Raw genomic sequence first — 17706 nt, 5'->3', positions numbered from 1 at the left:
TTTTCCAGGGATTTTAAGACTCGTAAGTCCACGTTTAGTGAATTTCAGCTTCGGTTGAGGGAAGCGAGTGCAACCAAGATGGCGTGATGAGGCACTTCCAATTCGAGTCTTGTAAAACAGGGCCCACAAAATTCTCTCTGGTGAAGATGAGTTTTGGGAAAGGCGACTGATGGTTTTGTCGTTACTTCCGGTGTAAATTTGTTGATGTAGCAGCCTTGAAATGACTAAAAGGAGCAAAATGACAGAGAGTATTTTCGGAGCAGCCATGACAGGCGCTAATTACATGAATTAATATACATGCAAAATGTAATCACTTTTATAATTTATCGATTGGAAACGACTTTCGGATAAAGAAAGTTTACTGTATGTATGCATGTGGTTTTCACTACAAAATGCTCTTACAAAAAAAAAAAGACAAGAGCACAAATATTGTTTACAGTGACCAGAGACATGACCTTCCCTTTTCACGACCAGCAGCACAACCTTCTTTAAGTGGCAACACTTTAAGGTGTTAGTCTCTCATGCCAAAACCGTCTTCTCCTGGCAACCAACTCGTCTTTCATGGTGGGTTTGACGATTGCTCAAAGAAAACACTTCACCTTCTGCCACAGTAGCTCGATCTATAGGGTTGAGGGGTGGCAAGCGCATTTTCGAACATAAGCATGGATGGGGACAATTTTTTCGATGTAAGTTTGGGTGGGCTAAGTAGTTTAGGGGATGTCACTGACACAGGTGGAAGTTAAACTTTTTACGGGACGCATTAAAATTAAAAAGTCAGAGTAGCAGTATAGGGAATTTTGCTTAAAAGTTACTGCAGTTAGTTTTCCAACCCGAGGAGCTGTTTAATCAAAACTGCTCAAGGGAACTGCTTAGGAGGGAAAAAAAGGACTGACTAAGTGATTGGGAGGTTTGCAAAGGGTAAAGGTAAGTTGCCATTGGTTTTTGTTTTTGATTTTACACTTAATACCATAGGTGAAAAGTGTGGCCCAGTGTGACCCAGTGGTTACGACGCTTGCCTTGAGATCCGGGGATGCCTGGGTTCAAGACCCGTTCTGACCACTCGTTGAATTTCTTCCTGGTAGTCCCTGGTTCAACTTCCCAGCTGCACTTGTAAAATTTATAGCCAACTGGTTTGCCTCCGGCCTGTTGGGATTCTTAACTGTTGCATTGTTTCGTTGTGCTTTAATGGGTTACACAAAGTTTATAGCCAATGCTAAAGCTTGTTAAAGTCGTGTGGAACCACAGCAAATTTATTTGGAGAATTGCATAAGGCGATGTAGGGTGCTTACCATTTAGCCGAATAATCCGGATGGAATGATCGTTGCATAAAGGTAAGCGATTTTCCGAATTTAATGACCAACCGGATGAGAATGGCGCTTACCATTTACAACACAGCATTCCATACCGCATATTTTACTTGATCTTGTGAGAAAGGGCCTGGAAACGGAAGGATTCTCGCAAATGGTAAGAGCATTTATTTTATTTTTTTTTTGAAGTTTCTGTGGTATGCAGCAAGATGAACTATATAAGAGTAAGTTTGTTAAGTTCACACATGTATGCTTCACTCTTTGGTGTCTTTGATTCCAACCCTGCACAAATTAAGAAACGTAAAAATCAATTGATCAATGACAATTCTTCATTGGAAACTTTGTTCTATTTATTTACCCGACAACTTCGCAAGAATTTCGGCTGGTGTCAGTGATGCTTGCCAAGATTAACCTGGTTTCCACTCGATCTGCAATGGTCAGGTCTGCGATTGTAGATAAGTAAACAGAACTTTAATGAACTGTTTTCAAAACAATCGTCATACTTTATGACAAAACTCGCAACGATTATAGTTCCTCGGTAGTAGCGAAATGTGTAGAAGGAAATTACTGAAAAGTTACAGTTACACTGTACAATGAAACAGTGGAAGACGCACACAAGCGGTACAACAACATCTGTACAGTTTTATTGAAAACACCAGACCAGCACAAGATCAGTTCCTACTTCTTCGGCGGCACAAGGCCATATCGACAATGCAATCACCATTTCCAGTTTTAATAATGCCATGATCTTTGTCTAAATTTTCTTCCTCTCTTCGCACAGGATTAAAATTAAGGGTACGCTTGTCTAAGATTGCTTTCCAGATAAAAGGGAATGTTTGTACAGTGTATGCAGTGTTTATGATCGTCTGTGACTCATCCATCACAGACATCTTCCGATCATGCAATTGTTAATGCTTTTTCGTGGAAGAGTCCTCCTAAATTTATGCCAGGACGCGAATCGCACAGGGTGCAATGCGATTCAAATCACGCCTGACACACGACACAACTGGCAACTTACATTTGAGAGGTACTGTATGCATAAGCACATAGAAAGTCAGAATACCAATTTCACACCTGTACAGTTGGGACAGTTTGCATTGTGCTAGAGACTACATGTACAACATGAAGCACAGCTGCCTCAACATCATCCAGAGCAGGATAAAACTGCATGTGGTCATCATCATCTAGGATTAACTCCATCTTGAAAAGTGGTAAACAGTTTCTGTTCTCTTCATAAAAAAGGCTTTCCCAGGCAGATAGGGTTCTAGTTATGATGTCCTTCAGCTAATAAATTAACACAAGAAGTAATAAGTTGATCTTATTACATGTGTGCCCTCTTACGTGAAAACGTCCACTAACAGTTTTGTTTTAAATGGGTAAAACCAACCGTTTCTCTAACAGCTTCTACGGCTTTCTTTACACATTCAGCGGTCGTGCAAAAAAGTCCAACAGGTTGTAACTTTTTTTCCAACAGTTCATGATGATTTTTTTAATGTCTTTTCACAACACTTTCTACGAGTACCCGAATGGGTTTATTTTTCAAGGGTTAAGTGTTCTTAATGGTTCCTCACTCTTTTCAACACTTTTAACGCTTTACAATGCTCTTGAAGAATTTTCAAAATTTCCTGAACAGAGGACGAAAGAGCTTTATTTTAGGTAACCAGCCGCAGTAAAGGTGTGATATTGTTCTGAGAGGGTGTGGGAAATGCCGATAAAACAACAAAATCTCCAGTGGCTAAGAGCTCAAACATCTACAGCACTGCCACAAAATTCCACTGCCCCAGGTCCAATCATCAAACCATGTCAATTTCTCTGCATCTCTGCTGTAATTTGCATACTGCACAAATCAGTATTCAACGATGGCATTGACATAAGCTCAGATAGCAAGTAGAAAAGGCTGATCTGAAATGAACGTATACAAAACATGGACCCCAGGTCTATGGACCACCCCTGAGAACCCAGTCCATGGACCCATCCACAGACTACATACTCCTGTGATCCACCCAGCACAAAAATCTTGAGACAAAAGACAGAAATGATCCTCACACTTTTCTGGACAATTTAAACAATGTCTCTTATGGACACCTGAAAAACTCAGGTGGCCCCAATGGGATTCGAACCATCACCTCCGCAATGCTGGTGCAAAGCTCTACCATCTGAGATAAAAATACATACATGTAGTATGTTGATTTGTTGGGCTCATTTGTTCCAGTGAAGGACTCAATAAATGAAATGAATGTACATTTCAAGTGCGGGTTATGCACAAATCCCTTTGGAGCCACCAAATAGGTGGTATAGGTGTCTATAAGAGACAATCGCTTTAAAGAAGTAGCCCATAACTAGGGGTGGACAACAGCACTAACATTGATGTCACGAAATTTTCAATTTTTGGACTGAATTTCCCACGAAAGAGATAGGCTTAGTATAGGAGTTGTTCTCTCATTTTATCGAGCACTCACTTAAATTGTCCACTGACAGATACCGGTAAGTGCGATTATCACTTCTCTCTTTTATCTGCAGATTTTTCTGCTTGTAAAATGTACTGAACTAACAAACTGAGGGGTGGTCTACAGCAGTAGACCAAGGACAGGGTCCATGGACCGGGTCCACAGGGGTGGTCCATGGACCTGTGCTCCATGTTTCGTATAAGTCCCTTTCTCAACACCTCCAACTGGTGCTTTACTAAATGTTTTCAACAGGTACCCAACAGGCACCCAACGCCTTCAGCTGTTTAACAGGAAAACGTTTATGTATGTTTTCAAGTGAGAGGCCACATGTACCGGTAGTTTCAGCAGTTGAGTTGCTAAAAGCCAGGAGACTGCAAGTTTGGGTTATTTTGCATGTTTTGAACACGAGACATGGTTAAGTAGCTTCACCATGTAGCAAAAGCATTCTTGTCCTACATTTTAATTGTTCGCTATATTTATATCATTATATATATTATAGATATATATACCGTATTTACCCGTGTATAAGTCGACCTTTTATGGCCTCAAAAGAAGCTCCAAAAATCGCCCTCGACTTATACACGGGTCAAAGATTTTGAGCCAAGTTCCAGCTAAATAATTTATTCAAAATTAACATAATAATGTTGTCTTGGGCATAACGAACGCAATGGACAAAAGCCGACGTACATTGTAGAAGACTTCAAAATGAATGACAAAAGACTTCAAAACGAATGTAAGCAATTCCAGTTGAAATAAAAAAGGATTTGTCCAACTCTAAATGTTGAAGATACTCACAAGCACAAATCTGAAATAGACACTGGAAATTTTCATTTTCCAAAGGCGGAAAGCTCTATAAGGCATTTCTGTTTCTTCGAATAAAACACGATCGTTCAACGGCTTAGTAACCTGGCGCAATACCTCGTGTTTGCGTGCAAGCATCGTCACTCGTGTTTGCGTGAAAATGCTGGTTGGTAATGATTGTTTTTTATTCTTTATACAAACCTGGCAGATTTAAATGCTTTTGCAAACTTCGTATTGTTTGGTTTATGAGTTTTGTTTTGTTTGTCATTTGAGAAATTGTAAGTCAAGGACCAATTAAACCTTGCACATTTTCGCATCGTTCACAAGTTATTTTCAAAGATTGACTCCTGCTTCTGTGATGTTGCATTGTGCTTATCCTCTAAAGCCCTTTATCCTTGAACAACGAAACAGGTGAGTTTGAAGTTTACATGTTCGATTTTCAGAGAACTTTTTCGAAACTCAAGGACAAAACGCCCGCATATACAATGTGTACAACAGCTGTTGAACAACAAAACTATTAAACGCTTGAGGCCCTGATTTTTTTGTGCATCCACATTTCCAGAAATCGAAGAATACAAGATTAGTGTCCCATGAACATTTGACAAAGAAATTAAGAAATTGCGTTTTTTGCCATCAAAAATGGGGGGTCGACTTATACATGGGATCGACCTATACACGGGTAAATACGGTATAGGTTTTACCTTGACTTGATAATAGAATAATGATATTATACCTGATTAGAGACAAGTGTGGAAACACAGTTGTAGAAGGCATCAACTTGTGATGAACTCATGTGTTTAAGCATGTTTTTGTCAATGAAAACATTCACCACCTCTGGAAACCAGCTACAAAATGTAAAGGAGAAGAACAATGACAACTTAAAAGGCTAACACAAAATTTTTATTAAGACTATTGTCAACAATTTTGAGTAACAATAAAAAAATCAAACCAAGCATCCAGTTACATATTTAGTTATCTTAAGAAAATCATGCTACAACTAGTTGCAAAAATAGTGGAGACCTTCTTGGGGCGTTATTAATTTACCTATTATCTCTCACACTGCAGCCCCCCCTCCTCACCCCCTTATCAGTGTTGCTAGCAAGACAATTATGAGAAAATTGTTGCTATCTTAAACAGTCAACATTGAATGGGGGAGAGGGGAGGGGAAGTGGGAAAGGTTTAAATTCTAGATACGGCAGGTAATGGAAGCTAGAAATGGTGTTTTTTAATGAAAGTGTATCAATAATTTTGCAACTTGTTGTAGCTAAGAGACCATAAAACCTAACAAGACTGGTAACTGAACTCTTGCAATTATTCCACGCGCATGCATTGGATATGAGGTAATTCTAGCCGAGGCAAATAGTGTGGAGTTGGCTATCAACAAGCAAGAATGGAATAATAATTACCAAGTGTTCTTGAAACCCCCCAAAACATAAATCTCTCCGACTGTCTTTTATATTTTTCTCCTTCACCCTATTAAACTAACAGATATACATGTATCCAGAAAGGCCCCTAATTTAATAGAAGCACACAGATATAATAAGCATCACAAGGTGTCCCCTTGCTCTTCTCCCCAAATTCAACATCACTCATGTCTCAGAATACAGATAATTGAAGTCACAATCTATTAGTGTCCTCCAAACCTGCACCTCAAATAACCAAACCAATCATACACCAAAAATAACCCTAATAGCAGAGCTCAAGCGCAGGTAAGATTTTTTGGGAAATCTATCCATGCAAGAAATTTTGACATCAAGTACGTCCACCCATACAGACTGTTTGGGGTGGGGAGGCAGGAGAGCCTCTGGTGAAGGGAGTGTTTGGGCAATTTTTCTTGGCGGGAAATTGTGTGGCAGCGTTGCATGGGCAACCCACATTTTTCTGGCAGGAAATCTCATTAGTGACGAGCAACGGGATAAAGAGCAGGAAAGTCAAAGAAAAGTGAAAGAGCATGGTGACAAAATTTGAGACATGGTCAGCGGTCATTATAGCCGTCAGATGGCATTTTCTTACCTCCGTAGTTTTTGCTGTATTTTCTTGAACTCCAGCCTTTACCGGAACGAAAAATTGACTGGAATTGTTTTCCTGAAGCTTCTATATGCGGTTATGCTTCCTCTAACTTCATCAGAGAAAACATTTCGCCAATACATCAACCTCAACAGCTAGCAAGGCAGATCCAACATCTTGCTTCTACTCCACATGGAAGGAAATAGCACGCCTCCAGGATTCTTCTCCTTACAATTGGCGATGTTCCACTAAATATTACTACCCCCTCCCCAAATATGTACTAGGTGTTGCAGTTACCTAGGGTGATGACCAGTTGCAACCAGTTCAAGTTTCTGTTGTCAAAGTGACACATGTTCTTGTTAAAGAATAATTGTGGCGTTACGAGGAGTAACGACTACAGTTGGTGGAGAATCCAACGTTTCAGAAAAGTTCCATGGCAAGTATAGAAGAACATCAAGGCATCGTAGCGGGTCTCGCAAGTGTTGTCAAAGACTTAACGCACAACATAAACCACATCAGTACTTAGATCAGTCAACTTGCTACCACATCACAACAACCACAACAAGCTCCTCAAAACCCTTCGAGCGCTTCACCAGCTCAGCCTCCGCAGTCTTTACAACTTCCAACCCTTCAGCTCCCAACATTTCGAAGTGATTAATCAAATTGAGATGATATGCATGTAGCAGATTTCCTAGATTGTTTCGAGCAACACACCTCTCATCTGTCTGCCAACATCACGGTCACAATGCATTGGAGAATGGCCTCACTCAGTCCTTTCTATCGCAAAAACCATGACGGACTTTGCAGAAAAACCAGCCAAAGAGCAGCATGCTACTTTCATTGAACATCTTAAGTGTGAATTTGAAGAACCAACGGCACTCAAACGGTGCTGACTCGCCGCAGAATTAAGCGCAATGACACAAAAGGCAAGTTAGAACGTGAATCAATTTACTTTTCGATTCAGGAACGTTTTACATCAGATGGAACGCTTGGGCGAAAAGGTCGCCAAAGGCTGCCCCACTTATATCGTTTCAAAATTTCTAGCCAAAGTGAAACCGAAGATTGCACAAAAACTAGTCTTAAAAGCTGAGGAATTTACAACCTTGGAACAAGTTGCTGAATCAGCCAGTCAGATCGAATTGTCCTTACAAACACAAACACGTGGTGACGTTGTATCATGATCCCAAACTCTCGATGCGTGGATACCTTCCAATGCGCTGTTTACTTCCTCGGGTAAAAGCAGCTCAAGTTCACCTCAACAACACGGCAAGAAACGTCACTGCTGGACCTGCAGTTCCCCAAACCATCTTATGCCACAATGTCCTTCCTCACAGCGCCCCACACAAGGCTCAAAATTCCCCATGCCTGTCTGCAGAAATTTAACCACTACCTTCACTCAAACAAGCAAATAACAAGTGCTCTCCTGGTCGCCTCCACAAGTGTTCAACTTGCCATAAATGGGGCAGAAAAACAATAAGGCATGACTCTCAGCAAGCCACACCTACCAAAGTACCCGACACGCCTTCAACAAACCCAGATCCTTCTGGTACTGTTCTTTTTGGCCTACCAGCAGTCACAGATCCAACTGCTCTTCCAGTAAATACGCAAACGCAGTTAGCCAACCGTAACATTCTTTGGGCCTCAGTGACGTCAGCAGACCAGTCTATTCCACTACCTCTGGATAGCTGCTTTTCCATTTCCTTAGTTAGTGCAGATCATGCAATAGCAATCACCACCAAACGCCCATCTCTTCAATATAAGAACTTGCCAGAATCCATTCCTGTCTCCGACACTGATGCAAAGTCAAATCTTTCTGTCACTGCCACCATGGATGTTCCCATCACTTGGAGCAATGGCAGGGAATCAATCTTTACTATGCTTGTCGTTACCCACCTCTCATGGCCCATTCTGTTTGGGGAAAATCATCTCCACGCCACCAAAGCTCTAGTGGGTCACGATCAGCCATCCATCACTTTCCGACATCCTAGCATGCAACTCACAGTCCCTTGCTCAGTGGACAACCATCTAACTGGCTTTACCTCAACCAGGGCACCAGCGTCACACGCACCCAGTAATAATTCGCGTGACAATTACCAGCCTCATGTCGGTGTCACTTGTCTCCTAACCAAAACACCTTCTTTGGAAAACCAACATCCTCATACTCTCTACAGCATGGACTTAATCTTGTCACTGTTTGTTTAACCCTAAGCTCTGTCTTTGTGGGATTTAAAGGAACCAACCCGTACGAACAGCGCAACGCGTTTGCAGCGCTGCACAACTTCATATCTTACGTTGCACAGTGCTTATGCGTCCTTTATGCAACGTTCATGCGTTGACCAAGCTTCAGAAGCAGAATATAGAGCGCTGCAGAAAGGTTTCAACGCGTAACAACGAAAAAGCAATGTAAAGCAGTGCTGTATATCGTTGCTTAAAAGCTGCAACTGAAAAATATTTTCGAGGAAAAGTTTGGAATGTTTAAGAGCGACAAAGCAATGCTCAAGAAGCGCTGTACATCGTAACTCAAATGCTTCAGCTAAAATTAAGATAATTGTATGTAAAAGTTTGCAGTGTTTAACAACGTGAAAGCAATGCTTAATAAGCAGCTTAGTGCATCTTAATTTGCTTTAACATCAGGGCTATACATGTAACTGAAAGATATCTATAATCAACGGCGGCTACACGTACGTAAGGTATATCTAGTCTTGAAGGTTAATTTATAAAAATTCAACTCAAGTCACAAATACATTCTCATTAATATGTTGTATTCTGTAGAAAATTGTGATTTCAAACCTCGTACTGATGGCTGGAGCTTACACACAAGCCCAACACGTTGATCGATCCAAAAAGGTTTCAATGTCAAGGGAAATAGACGCCAGCAAAGTACGGCACGATTATTTACCATTGGTCCGACTGGAGCGATTGTCTCAACGACCCCCTTCAGCGACCCGCAATAAGACTCATGAATTGACTCATGATTAGTCACCATTGTGCCCATTGACCAGTCGCGGGTCACTAAGCGATCTTCCAACCAACCGTTTGGATGAGCAAAGCATCATTCGATGGCTCTCGAAGCAAATGTTTGCAGAGTTTGGTGGCCCTTAAATCCTTCTCAGTGTACAAGAGGCTTGAATAAAGAAGGCAAATGGGTAGCCGCGGAATCATCCATGATCTACGTGGAATTTCGAGGCAATCGAAGCCTTGGGAATGAATTTATGGGCTTTTTCCTTCGATGATTCCCTTCGGCAGCTTCGTTTTGGTGCCCAACCTTGTGAAAGAAGAGGAACCAAAAACCACCTAAATCGCTCTAAATCGACCCAGAAACCGTACCAGAATCAAATAAATATAAGTCTGAAACAAGGAAACGTGGTTTTAAGTCGTCAATAATTTTCAGAACTTTGAGGAAAACCGTTTTATTCATACAAATCCTTATATTTCTACTCTTGCTCAATTAATAAGCTTATAGTACTGTATGGATACTAGTATATTGAGCTTGGGCTACCTATAGAGACACATGAAATGATCAGAGAACTGCAATGTATTAAATCACATATTTTTGGTTTTATCAACGGAGTTGATAATGTAAATTGGCCACCGTACAGAGATTCTAAAAGCTGACGTTTCGAGCGTTAGCCCTTTGTCAGAGCGAATCGAGGGATTATGGGTTACGTGTAGTTTTTATAGTAGAGTAGGAGCTACGCTATTGGTGGTAACATGGCAACGTGAAAAATAGGAATATATTAGTTAAATGAAAAGCGTTCGTTAATACCGTGAGGATTAAGGGTGCCGATTTGAAAGATGAATTTTTGTTCCAGATTCTTGCGGCTTTCCGTCGTACCTAGATGTAGGGAAAGGCCGCAGATAGCCATGTGTTTTTTGGAGTGGTTAGGCAGATTAAAATGGCGAGCGACTGGCTTGGATGCATCCTTGTCATTCTTCTCAACATCGCGAAGGTGTTCGCGGAATCGGTCACCTAGTCGTCTACCTGTCTCACCAATGTATAATTTATTGCATAACGTGCAGGTTATGCAATAAATGACATTTGCGGAGGTACATGTGAAACGATCGGTGATCTTAACAGATCGCTTAGGTCCCGATATCTTGCTAGTGTTAACAATGAAAAGACAAGTTTTGCATCGTGAGCGCGCGCATTTGAAAGTGCCGGGTTGCTCGTTAGTTTTGATCGACAGTCATCACTACAAACGTCACAAAAAGATAAGAATGACAGAATTCCATTCACCCTCACTTTCCATCCTCATAATCACGCAGTCAAAAGCATCATTCTTAGTAATTTTAAATTACTCCAAAATGATCCCGAGACTGGTAGAATCTTTTCGCAACCTCCACTTATTTCATTCAAACGCGACAAAAACGTAGGCAACTTTTTAGTTAGAAGCCGCTCAAAACTAACGAGCAACCCGGCACTTTCAAATGCGCGCGCTCACGATGCAAAACTTGTCTTTTCATTGTTAACACTAGCAAGATATCGGGACCTAAGCGATCTGTTAAGATCACCGATCGTTTCACATGTACCTCCGCAAATGTCATTTATTGCATAACCTGCACGTTATGCAATAAATTATACATTGGTGAGACAGGTAGACGACTAGGTGACCGATTCCGCGAACACCTTCGCGATGTTGAGAAGAATGACAAGGATGCATCCAAGCCAGTCGCTCGCCATTTTAATCTGCCTAACCACTCCAAAAAACACATGGCTATCTGCGGCCTTTCCCTACATCTAGGTACGACGGAAAGCCGCAAGAATCTGGAACAAAAATTCATCTTTCAAATCGGCACCCTTAATCCTCACGGTATTAACGAACGCTTTTCATTTAACTAATATATTCCTATTTTTCACGTTGCCATGTTACCACCAATAGCGTAGCTCCTACTCTACTATAAAAACTACACGTAACCCATAATCCCTCGATTCGCTCTGACGAAGGGCTAACGCTCGAAACGTCAGCTTTTAGAATCTCTGTACGGTGGCCAATTTACATTATCAACTCCGTTGATAAAACCAAATTTTTGTATACTACTTCCCCACCGACGCAGCACCACAGTTTCTTTAGAAACTACCCCTTCATTCATTTATTAAATCACATAGCTGTGTGAACAACATCATCTTTCGTGATGGCTTTAAAGAATCGCGCTTGCATCATGATCAGTTAATGTAACAACGCTGCAGTGAAGAAGCTCTCTGGGTACTGAATATTTTTGTACATTATACAGCTCATTATATAGCTTGCCTGTAACTCCTCCGCTATGCAAAATAAATTTAATTGACATTCTTGATACTTTTGCTTGTACCCATTTTTCGATTGATCAGCTTCTTGTTGGTAGCCATTAAATTAAAAGGCAAACACCTCTCGCATCACGCGACATCCTCCCTACAGCGTTAAAGCAACACGAAGCTATTAAAGCAGCTCTCTTGCAACACATCTGCAACAAAAGGGTCGCTAATGCATCACCGATGCAGCCACCATTCAGAAGTCCTGCAATGTGTGGTTCCAGAAAATATCCATACCCCCACCACGGAAGACTTTTTGATTTGCACCCCCCCTCCCCCCAGGATTTTCCGTTCCAGGGGGGTCTTTGATGACCCCCCTCCCCTCAGGAATTTCCAGAATTTTTTTACTTATAAAAACGAAAGTGATTTAGTTACGTAATTGCGGTAGAATTTTATTACAACAGTGTAAACATTAAGGTTAACTTTAAGAAAAATATAACGCTTTGTTAAGCTCATTATCCAGCTAAACTTTCAGCTTGTGCGCTATCAACTTTACAAAGCTTAAACATTTGGGTTGCACGTCGACTGTTTCACGTTTTTGTACGAACTTCGATGAGAACATTTCACTCACTTAAACAACCTAGCAAACTGTAGTAAATAAAACAGAAACCTACAAGGTTCCTTTGTCTACACATTTTGTCAGTTTCTTCAGGTTGATTCTTTAATATTTAGGGACCACACATGTTGACGCGGTAGGTTTCGTGAACGTCGTCACAAAGGCGATTGTTTTACGAAGAATATTATTGACGCCAAAATAATCCATCATATTTGTAAACTTAGATATGGCGCTTTATGTGCAGTCTTCAAATTTACTGACTCTCCAGCAGTCCTTCTCGCCGGTAAATGACACACAGCCTCGCTGTTGCTTGCCTTTGAGCCACGGATGGAAGCGAAAGGGCGACTGTTATGATTTTTGGCGCGATTTACTTCCTCCAATGAGTAGTCAAACTCCTGTTTTAGAATTTCCAGTTTGACATAACGAACTGAACCTCAACAATCGTTTCCCGATGCCGCAATAAATATTGCGTTTACTCAAACAAGAGAAAACTTGACTCCCGGTTCCTGTCCGTGGTCTAAATGCCACCCACAAAAAGGAAAATGTCGTTGCACACAAGCGTTAAGATGGTGGGAACTTGCATCTTATCGCATTTTCAATGAGTTACTACCCCCAGTAAAACATAAATCCTATCAAAAATGTGTTTACTGCATGTGAAGGTAGCGAAAAGTGATACACAAGTGAACGGAAGTGTTGGTTGGACGAAAAAGAGACAAACGTGAAAGTCTGGGGATGAGACTCCAGTTGAGACCGCCATTTTAAATGTTTGAATCCGTCCCAAAGGAAAGACACATTGTTCTTAGCTTCGGGAGATTGTAGCGCTAGCTAACTCAAAGAAAAACGGAAACATTGAAGCTAATAGTATTAACTTTATCTCAAAACTGACTTATGTTTCGAAACATCGTCCGATAGTGTGTTTTGTGCTTCAGATCGATCGTATGTTGCTTTCAATGTTTTGTATGTGGTTCGTGACCCTTTGGAAAAGTAGTTTCCCACGAAACCCCCCTACCCCTTGGAAATTACTGCCCTTTAACCCCCCCTCTCCCTCGGAATTTCCAATTGTCTTCCGTGGTGGGGGTATGGATATTTTCTGGAACCACACAATGCTTAGCAAACAGGCTCCTCGAGCAACGTTTGTGACTCGCAAAAGCAGGTACGCCTCTGCTGGTACGACTTCTGGGTGACCCCTTAAATGGTGTTAATGACCCCTGACTTGAAAAAATTGCCTGGAATGCTGCAGTTTAATACCACCCAACTCAGTCCCTTCTGTTTTTGAGTAACACGTACCATAGGCAACCCAGTGTACGCTCATGAAGCGTCTTGAGTAAAAGTCTTGCCTGTCACTCCCCTGGCAAGTGGTGTCTTTGTGCATAGAGCCTTCTGCGCATATTTTCTTAAGATCGAGAGGGTAGTGGGAAATGCGTAGATTTCTCTGGTGGACACAGTAGGATGATTAACTTAACCGGCAATGGCGTTGAAAGTCATGTAACACAAATGGCGTTTTGGTGGATCTTTGAACAAAATATACCCTTATGGAGCTCAATAATGGAAAGTGAATTGGATACACGGTGTGTTGTTTGACACGATTGAGTTTCTTGTCTTCACGCAATATTTCGGTAGAAAAGGTGGCCTTTGTGAATTCATCATGTTGTATGATATGCGATCTTAACTGGATAGTTTTTATGGCAATAGTAAAGCATTTTCGTGTCAAAATAAGGTAAGCGTCTTTCTGTTGTGTTAACTTAATTAAATATAAATATACCATGCAGCAAAAACTTGATTTCCACTCTCAAAATTACCTCCAGAACCTACTTTTTGCGCAGAATAAGCTTTTAGAATGATGTTCTTGTCTTCTGTGGTGATACTTGACGATTCGGGAACATTTTGTGAAAAAATAATTATAACGGGCCACACGCGCAACTTGATCGCGCGACCTTGGCCTTTTGAAAACTCGTAAAATATTCGCGGACCGTTCGATTTCTCTGAAATTTGAAAGGATGATTGCTAACGAATAGAGAAAGATTTTCACAATAACTAAAAATTCCTGTGTTAAGCATTAGAATTGGACGAAGAGGTAAATGCGACTAAATTTGTTCCGTGCATTGCTATTTTTATGTTTTGACTGTTGTGCAAATTTTGACAGATAATATTAAATTATGAAAAAATATCTACGGATAGATCGTTAAAAAATCTTTAGTTTTAGCGGTTATTTGAACATAAAAGATGCAAGAGGCTTGACGAGAAATAATACTTTTGCTGATACAATGTATTTGAAAGAAGGAAATTTTGCGGGAATCATGGTGAAAATGAGTTTACAAATTTGCATATGTGCGTTGAAATGTGATACGCGAGGAGACAGGAATTTTATTTCTCTGACAAATGATTATTTCATTGTAGTGTACGATGAAATTTATTTGGGAAGCCAACAATATTTCTTTAACTTCTTGGTTAATCCAATTTATTGCTACAACTTGCTAGTGCGAAGATTGTTTACATGAAACTCATGCTTTTTGCGAATTTTGAGTGTCATGAAATTACATAATTTGCGTGACAATATATCCCTTTACTCTAACCCAAAAACATTCAGATAGTAACCAACTTCACATTTACTTAACCATATCTTCTGCTTTTGTGCTTGTCAGCATTGTGATTTGCGATAATTTGCAAGTCTGTTTTTGTATCTCATAGATGTTTAGATTTTGAATTACATGGCCACTCAACCTCTCGATTGTATGAATTTTAGTTCACTCTGAAGTCAAAATAGATATGTTTCTCAGGAACCCAACAAAGAAGGCTTCCTGACCTGACAGATGAAATCTAAATATTCAGTTAAATATTACAACAAAATTAAAAAACCAACGACGGAAGTTTCTTGGCTAAAAAGTACGTTGTTTTGCTCTGAAAACCACAAACAATTAACATTCTTTCCCGTAGTTCATTCAGTTTACACAAGGTGATCACGTGAACCTTTATAGTTGCCTAGCACGTGATCAATTTCTTCCTTTTAACAAAACATCATGACCTTTCGTTTATTCATAAAAGTTAAAGACTGCAGAAATTTTCGTGTTTTTAAGATCGATTGTCATTTATCTTTCGATGAGAATTTGATTCAGAGTTAAATATAAAAACTATGTATTTTTTTTTCTTCATCTGTCTTTTGGCTTGTCTTTTTCTGGTGCAAACACAAAGCCAAACAATATTTTGACCTGGCATCAGATTAAACTAACAAGAAGAGGAATTATGAAGCAGAAACAACACCTTCAGTCCTTTCGTAGTGTGTGCAATAAACGTTTGCTTAGTGCAACTGCAAGACATGCTGTCAGAGCAATTTGCAGTTAGTTTTTTGCAGACTATTTATTTAAAGAAGAAACGAGTGAATTTTACTGAAGAGCGTGTTTCGTTATCTTTAAACTGAATTTCTTAAAAGCTTAAAAAACTAAAAGACCTCAAAATGGGACAGGACATTACAAGATAATTAAAGGTGTGAATGTGGGAGCGAAAGGGCCTCTGCTGGCATGACATGTGGGTGACCCCTCAAATGGTGTTTAATGACGCCCCACTTGAAAAAATTAACTGGAATGCTGCAGTTCAATATCACCCAATTCAGTGCCTTCTTTTTTTTGTGTAACACGAACCACAGGCAACCCAGTGTAAGCTTTTTGGAGCTTTCAGTTTGTATTCATTTTTACATCCAGCCACGCATGGTTTTTTTTTATTTTTGAAAAATGTTCTTTTTAAAGACATAAACGATACTGAAATACCCATAACTTTTTCAAAAAAGATGATTTTAAAAAATCAATGCTTAGCTATATTTCTGTATTTGGGGTGAAACGTGCCATGTAAAAAAAATTAATTCAATTTAAAGACCGCCAGAAATTTAACTTTTTCTCAAACCGGAAGTCAGGTTGTTTATTGACTGAATAAATGCCAGCCCGTGAAGGCTGAATTACATATTCATAAAACTAGAATAGATAAAATTACAAAACTAAGTATAAATTGTATTGATTATAAATCCAATTAAAATATCAATGTTAAAGTCAATGTTCATTGTTTCTTTTAAGACTGGAGGTTATAATAAATGTATTCTTGAAACGGTCAGTTTTCCACTTTGGTATAGAAAAATATCTGTTATGCCTAAGAGAAAGTATTGAATTGTTCTTGGGAGGGAGCAGCTTATTTAAGATAATTCCTTAGTATTGCATTGCGCATCCCTACTGCGCACGATTTTCGCCTCATTAGCGCGCGCACATGAGCACGTGCGCGTACAAAACGCAAGAGATTTCCCTCAAACTAAGCCTGATGCCGAAAGAACTGCTCCTTTTCTCTCAAACGAGCACCGTGACCCCTGATTTTTTTTTCAGGTATTTGCTAAGAACAGTCTAATAAAGAACACATTTGAAGAAGAAAAAAAGTTTGATAGTAGAACATGAATTTTTTTCGGAAAACAGTTCCGTACTTGGTGTATTTTACCCAATGCGAAGACTTCAAGCTAACCACATGTGGTATAGAATAGCACAAGGTCACTTTTGCCCTTTTTAGCTGTACCAGAAAATACAAATGCTTGGCTGCTTTTTTGACTATCTCGATAATATGATTGTTCCACGAAAGATTATGTGATATTGTTACGCCAAGCAACTTTCTAATTAGTCCTCTCCATTGATAAGGATAGGGTTGAACTCCGGTGATTTCTTGGCGAAAGAAATTCCCAGCTCTTTACATTTATCGTTGTTCAGTTGAACTCTGTTGTTGATAGACCACTGGATAACTTGATTGGTAATAAGTTGTGACTTGCTCTCATTACCTTTGGCAAAAATCTTAGATATTGCCGTGTCATCAACATATTTCCACAGCTGAGCATTTTAAAGAGCTGATTTCCAAGTAGTTGATCAGGACAAGGAACAACCATGGACCAAGTTTACGTATCACAATAGTTCCGTTACTTTGAAGCTACGCATATTCACAAGAATTATTATAATTATCGTGGTTCTCTAGCAGGTTCTTTTCTGTCCTTGCAGTGTCAAGCTTCCCATTATCGCTAAAAAGTGTTGTTAAAGACTTCAGTTTTACAACAGTGTTTTGCGAAGTTCGTAACGCTGTGGCCTGCGAAAGTGCAAGACTTGATCGCCTCCTGTTGCTTGAGTTGTTTGATTGACAAACAATGGTTGCAAGGGAAAACTCAAAACTCATTCGAAAGGCGAGCAATATTATTTCTTTCTCTCATGAATGACCAGAGCCGTTCTCACGGGAGTGAGGTGCGGTATTGCGGAATATCAAAATATCAATAGGCCGTATCACTTT

The 17706-nt window shown here is 40.0% G+C and overlaps 1 protein-coding gene across 2 annotated transcripts in view; it reads right to left on the bottom strand.

Moving 5' to 3' along the window:
- Window positions 1-17706, bottom strand: part of LOC138000821 (dynein axonemal heavy chain 12-like) — a 249655-nt gene that overhangs the window by 193330 nt on the left and 38619 nt on the right. For both annotated transcript variants that reach the window (XM_068847482.1, XM_068847481.1), the window contains 2 exons: window positions 5289-5400; window positions 2382-2591 (listed from right to left, as the gene is read on the bottom strand). In XM_068847482.1, the coding sequence (XP_068703583.1) occupies window positions 2382-2591; window positions 5289-5400 (322 nt within the window). The remainder of the gene's footprint in view (window positions 1-2381; window positions 2592-5288; window positions 5401-17706) is intronic.

This window comes from Montipora foliosa, chromosome 4, assembly GCF_036669935.1.
Source record: "Montipora foliosa isolate CH-2021 chromosome 4, ASM3666993v2, whole genome shotgun sequence".
NCBI classification, from domain to species: Eukaryota; Metazoa; Cnidaria; class Anthozoa; order Scleractinia; family Acroporidae; genus Montipora; species Montipora foliosa.
The sequence above is the reverse complement of the archived record's forward strand: the minus strand, read 5'-3'. Positions and strand labels throughout refer to the sequence as shown.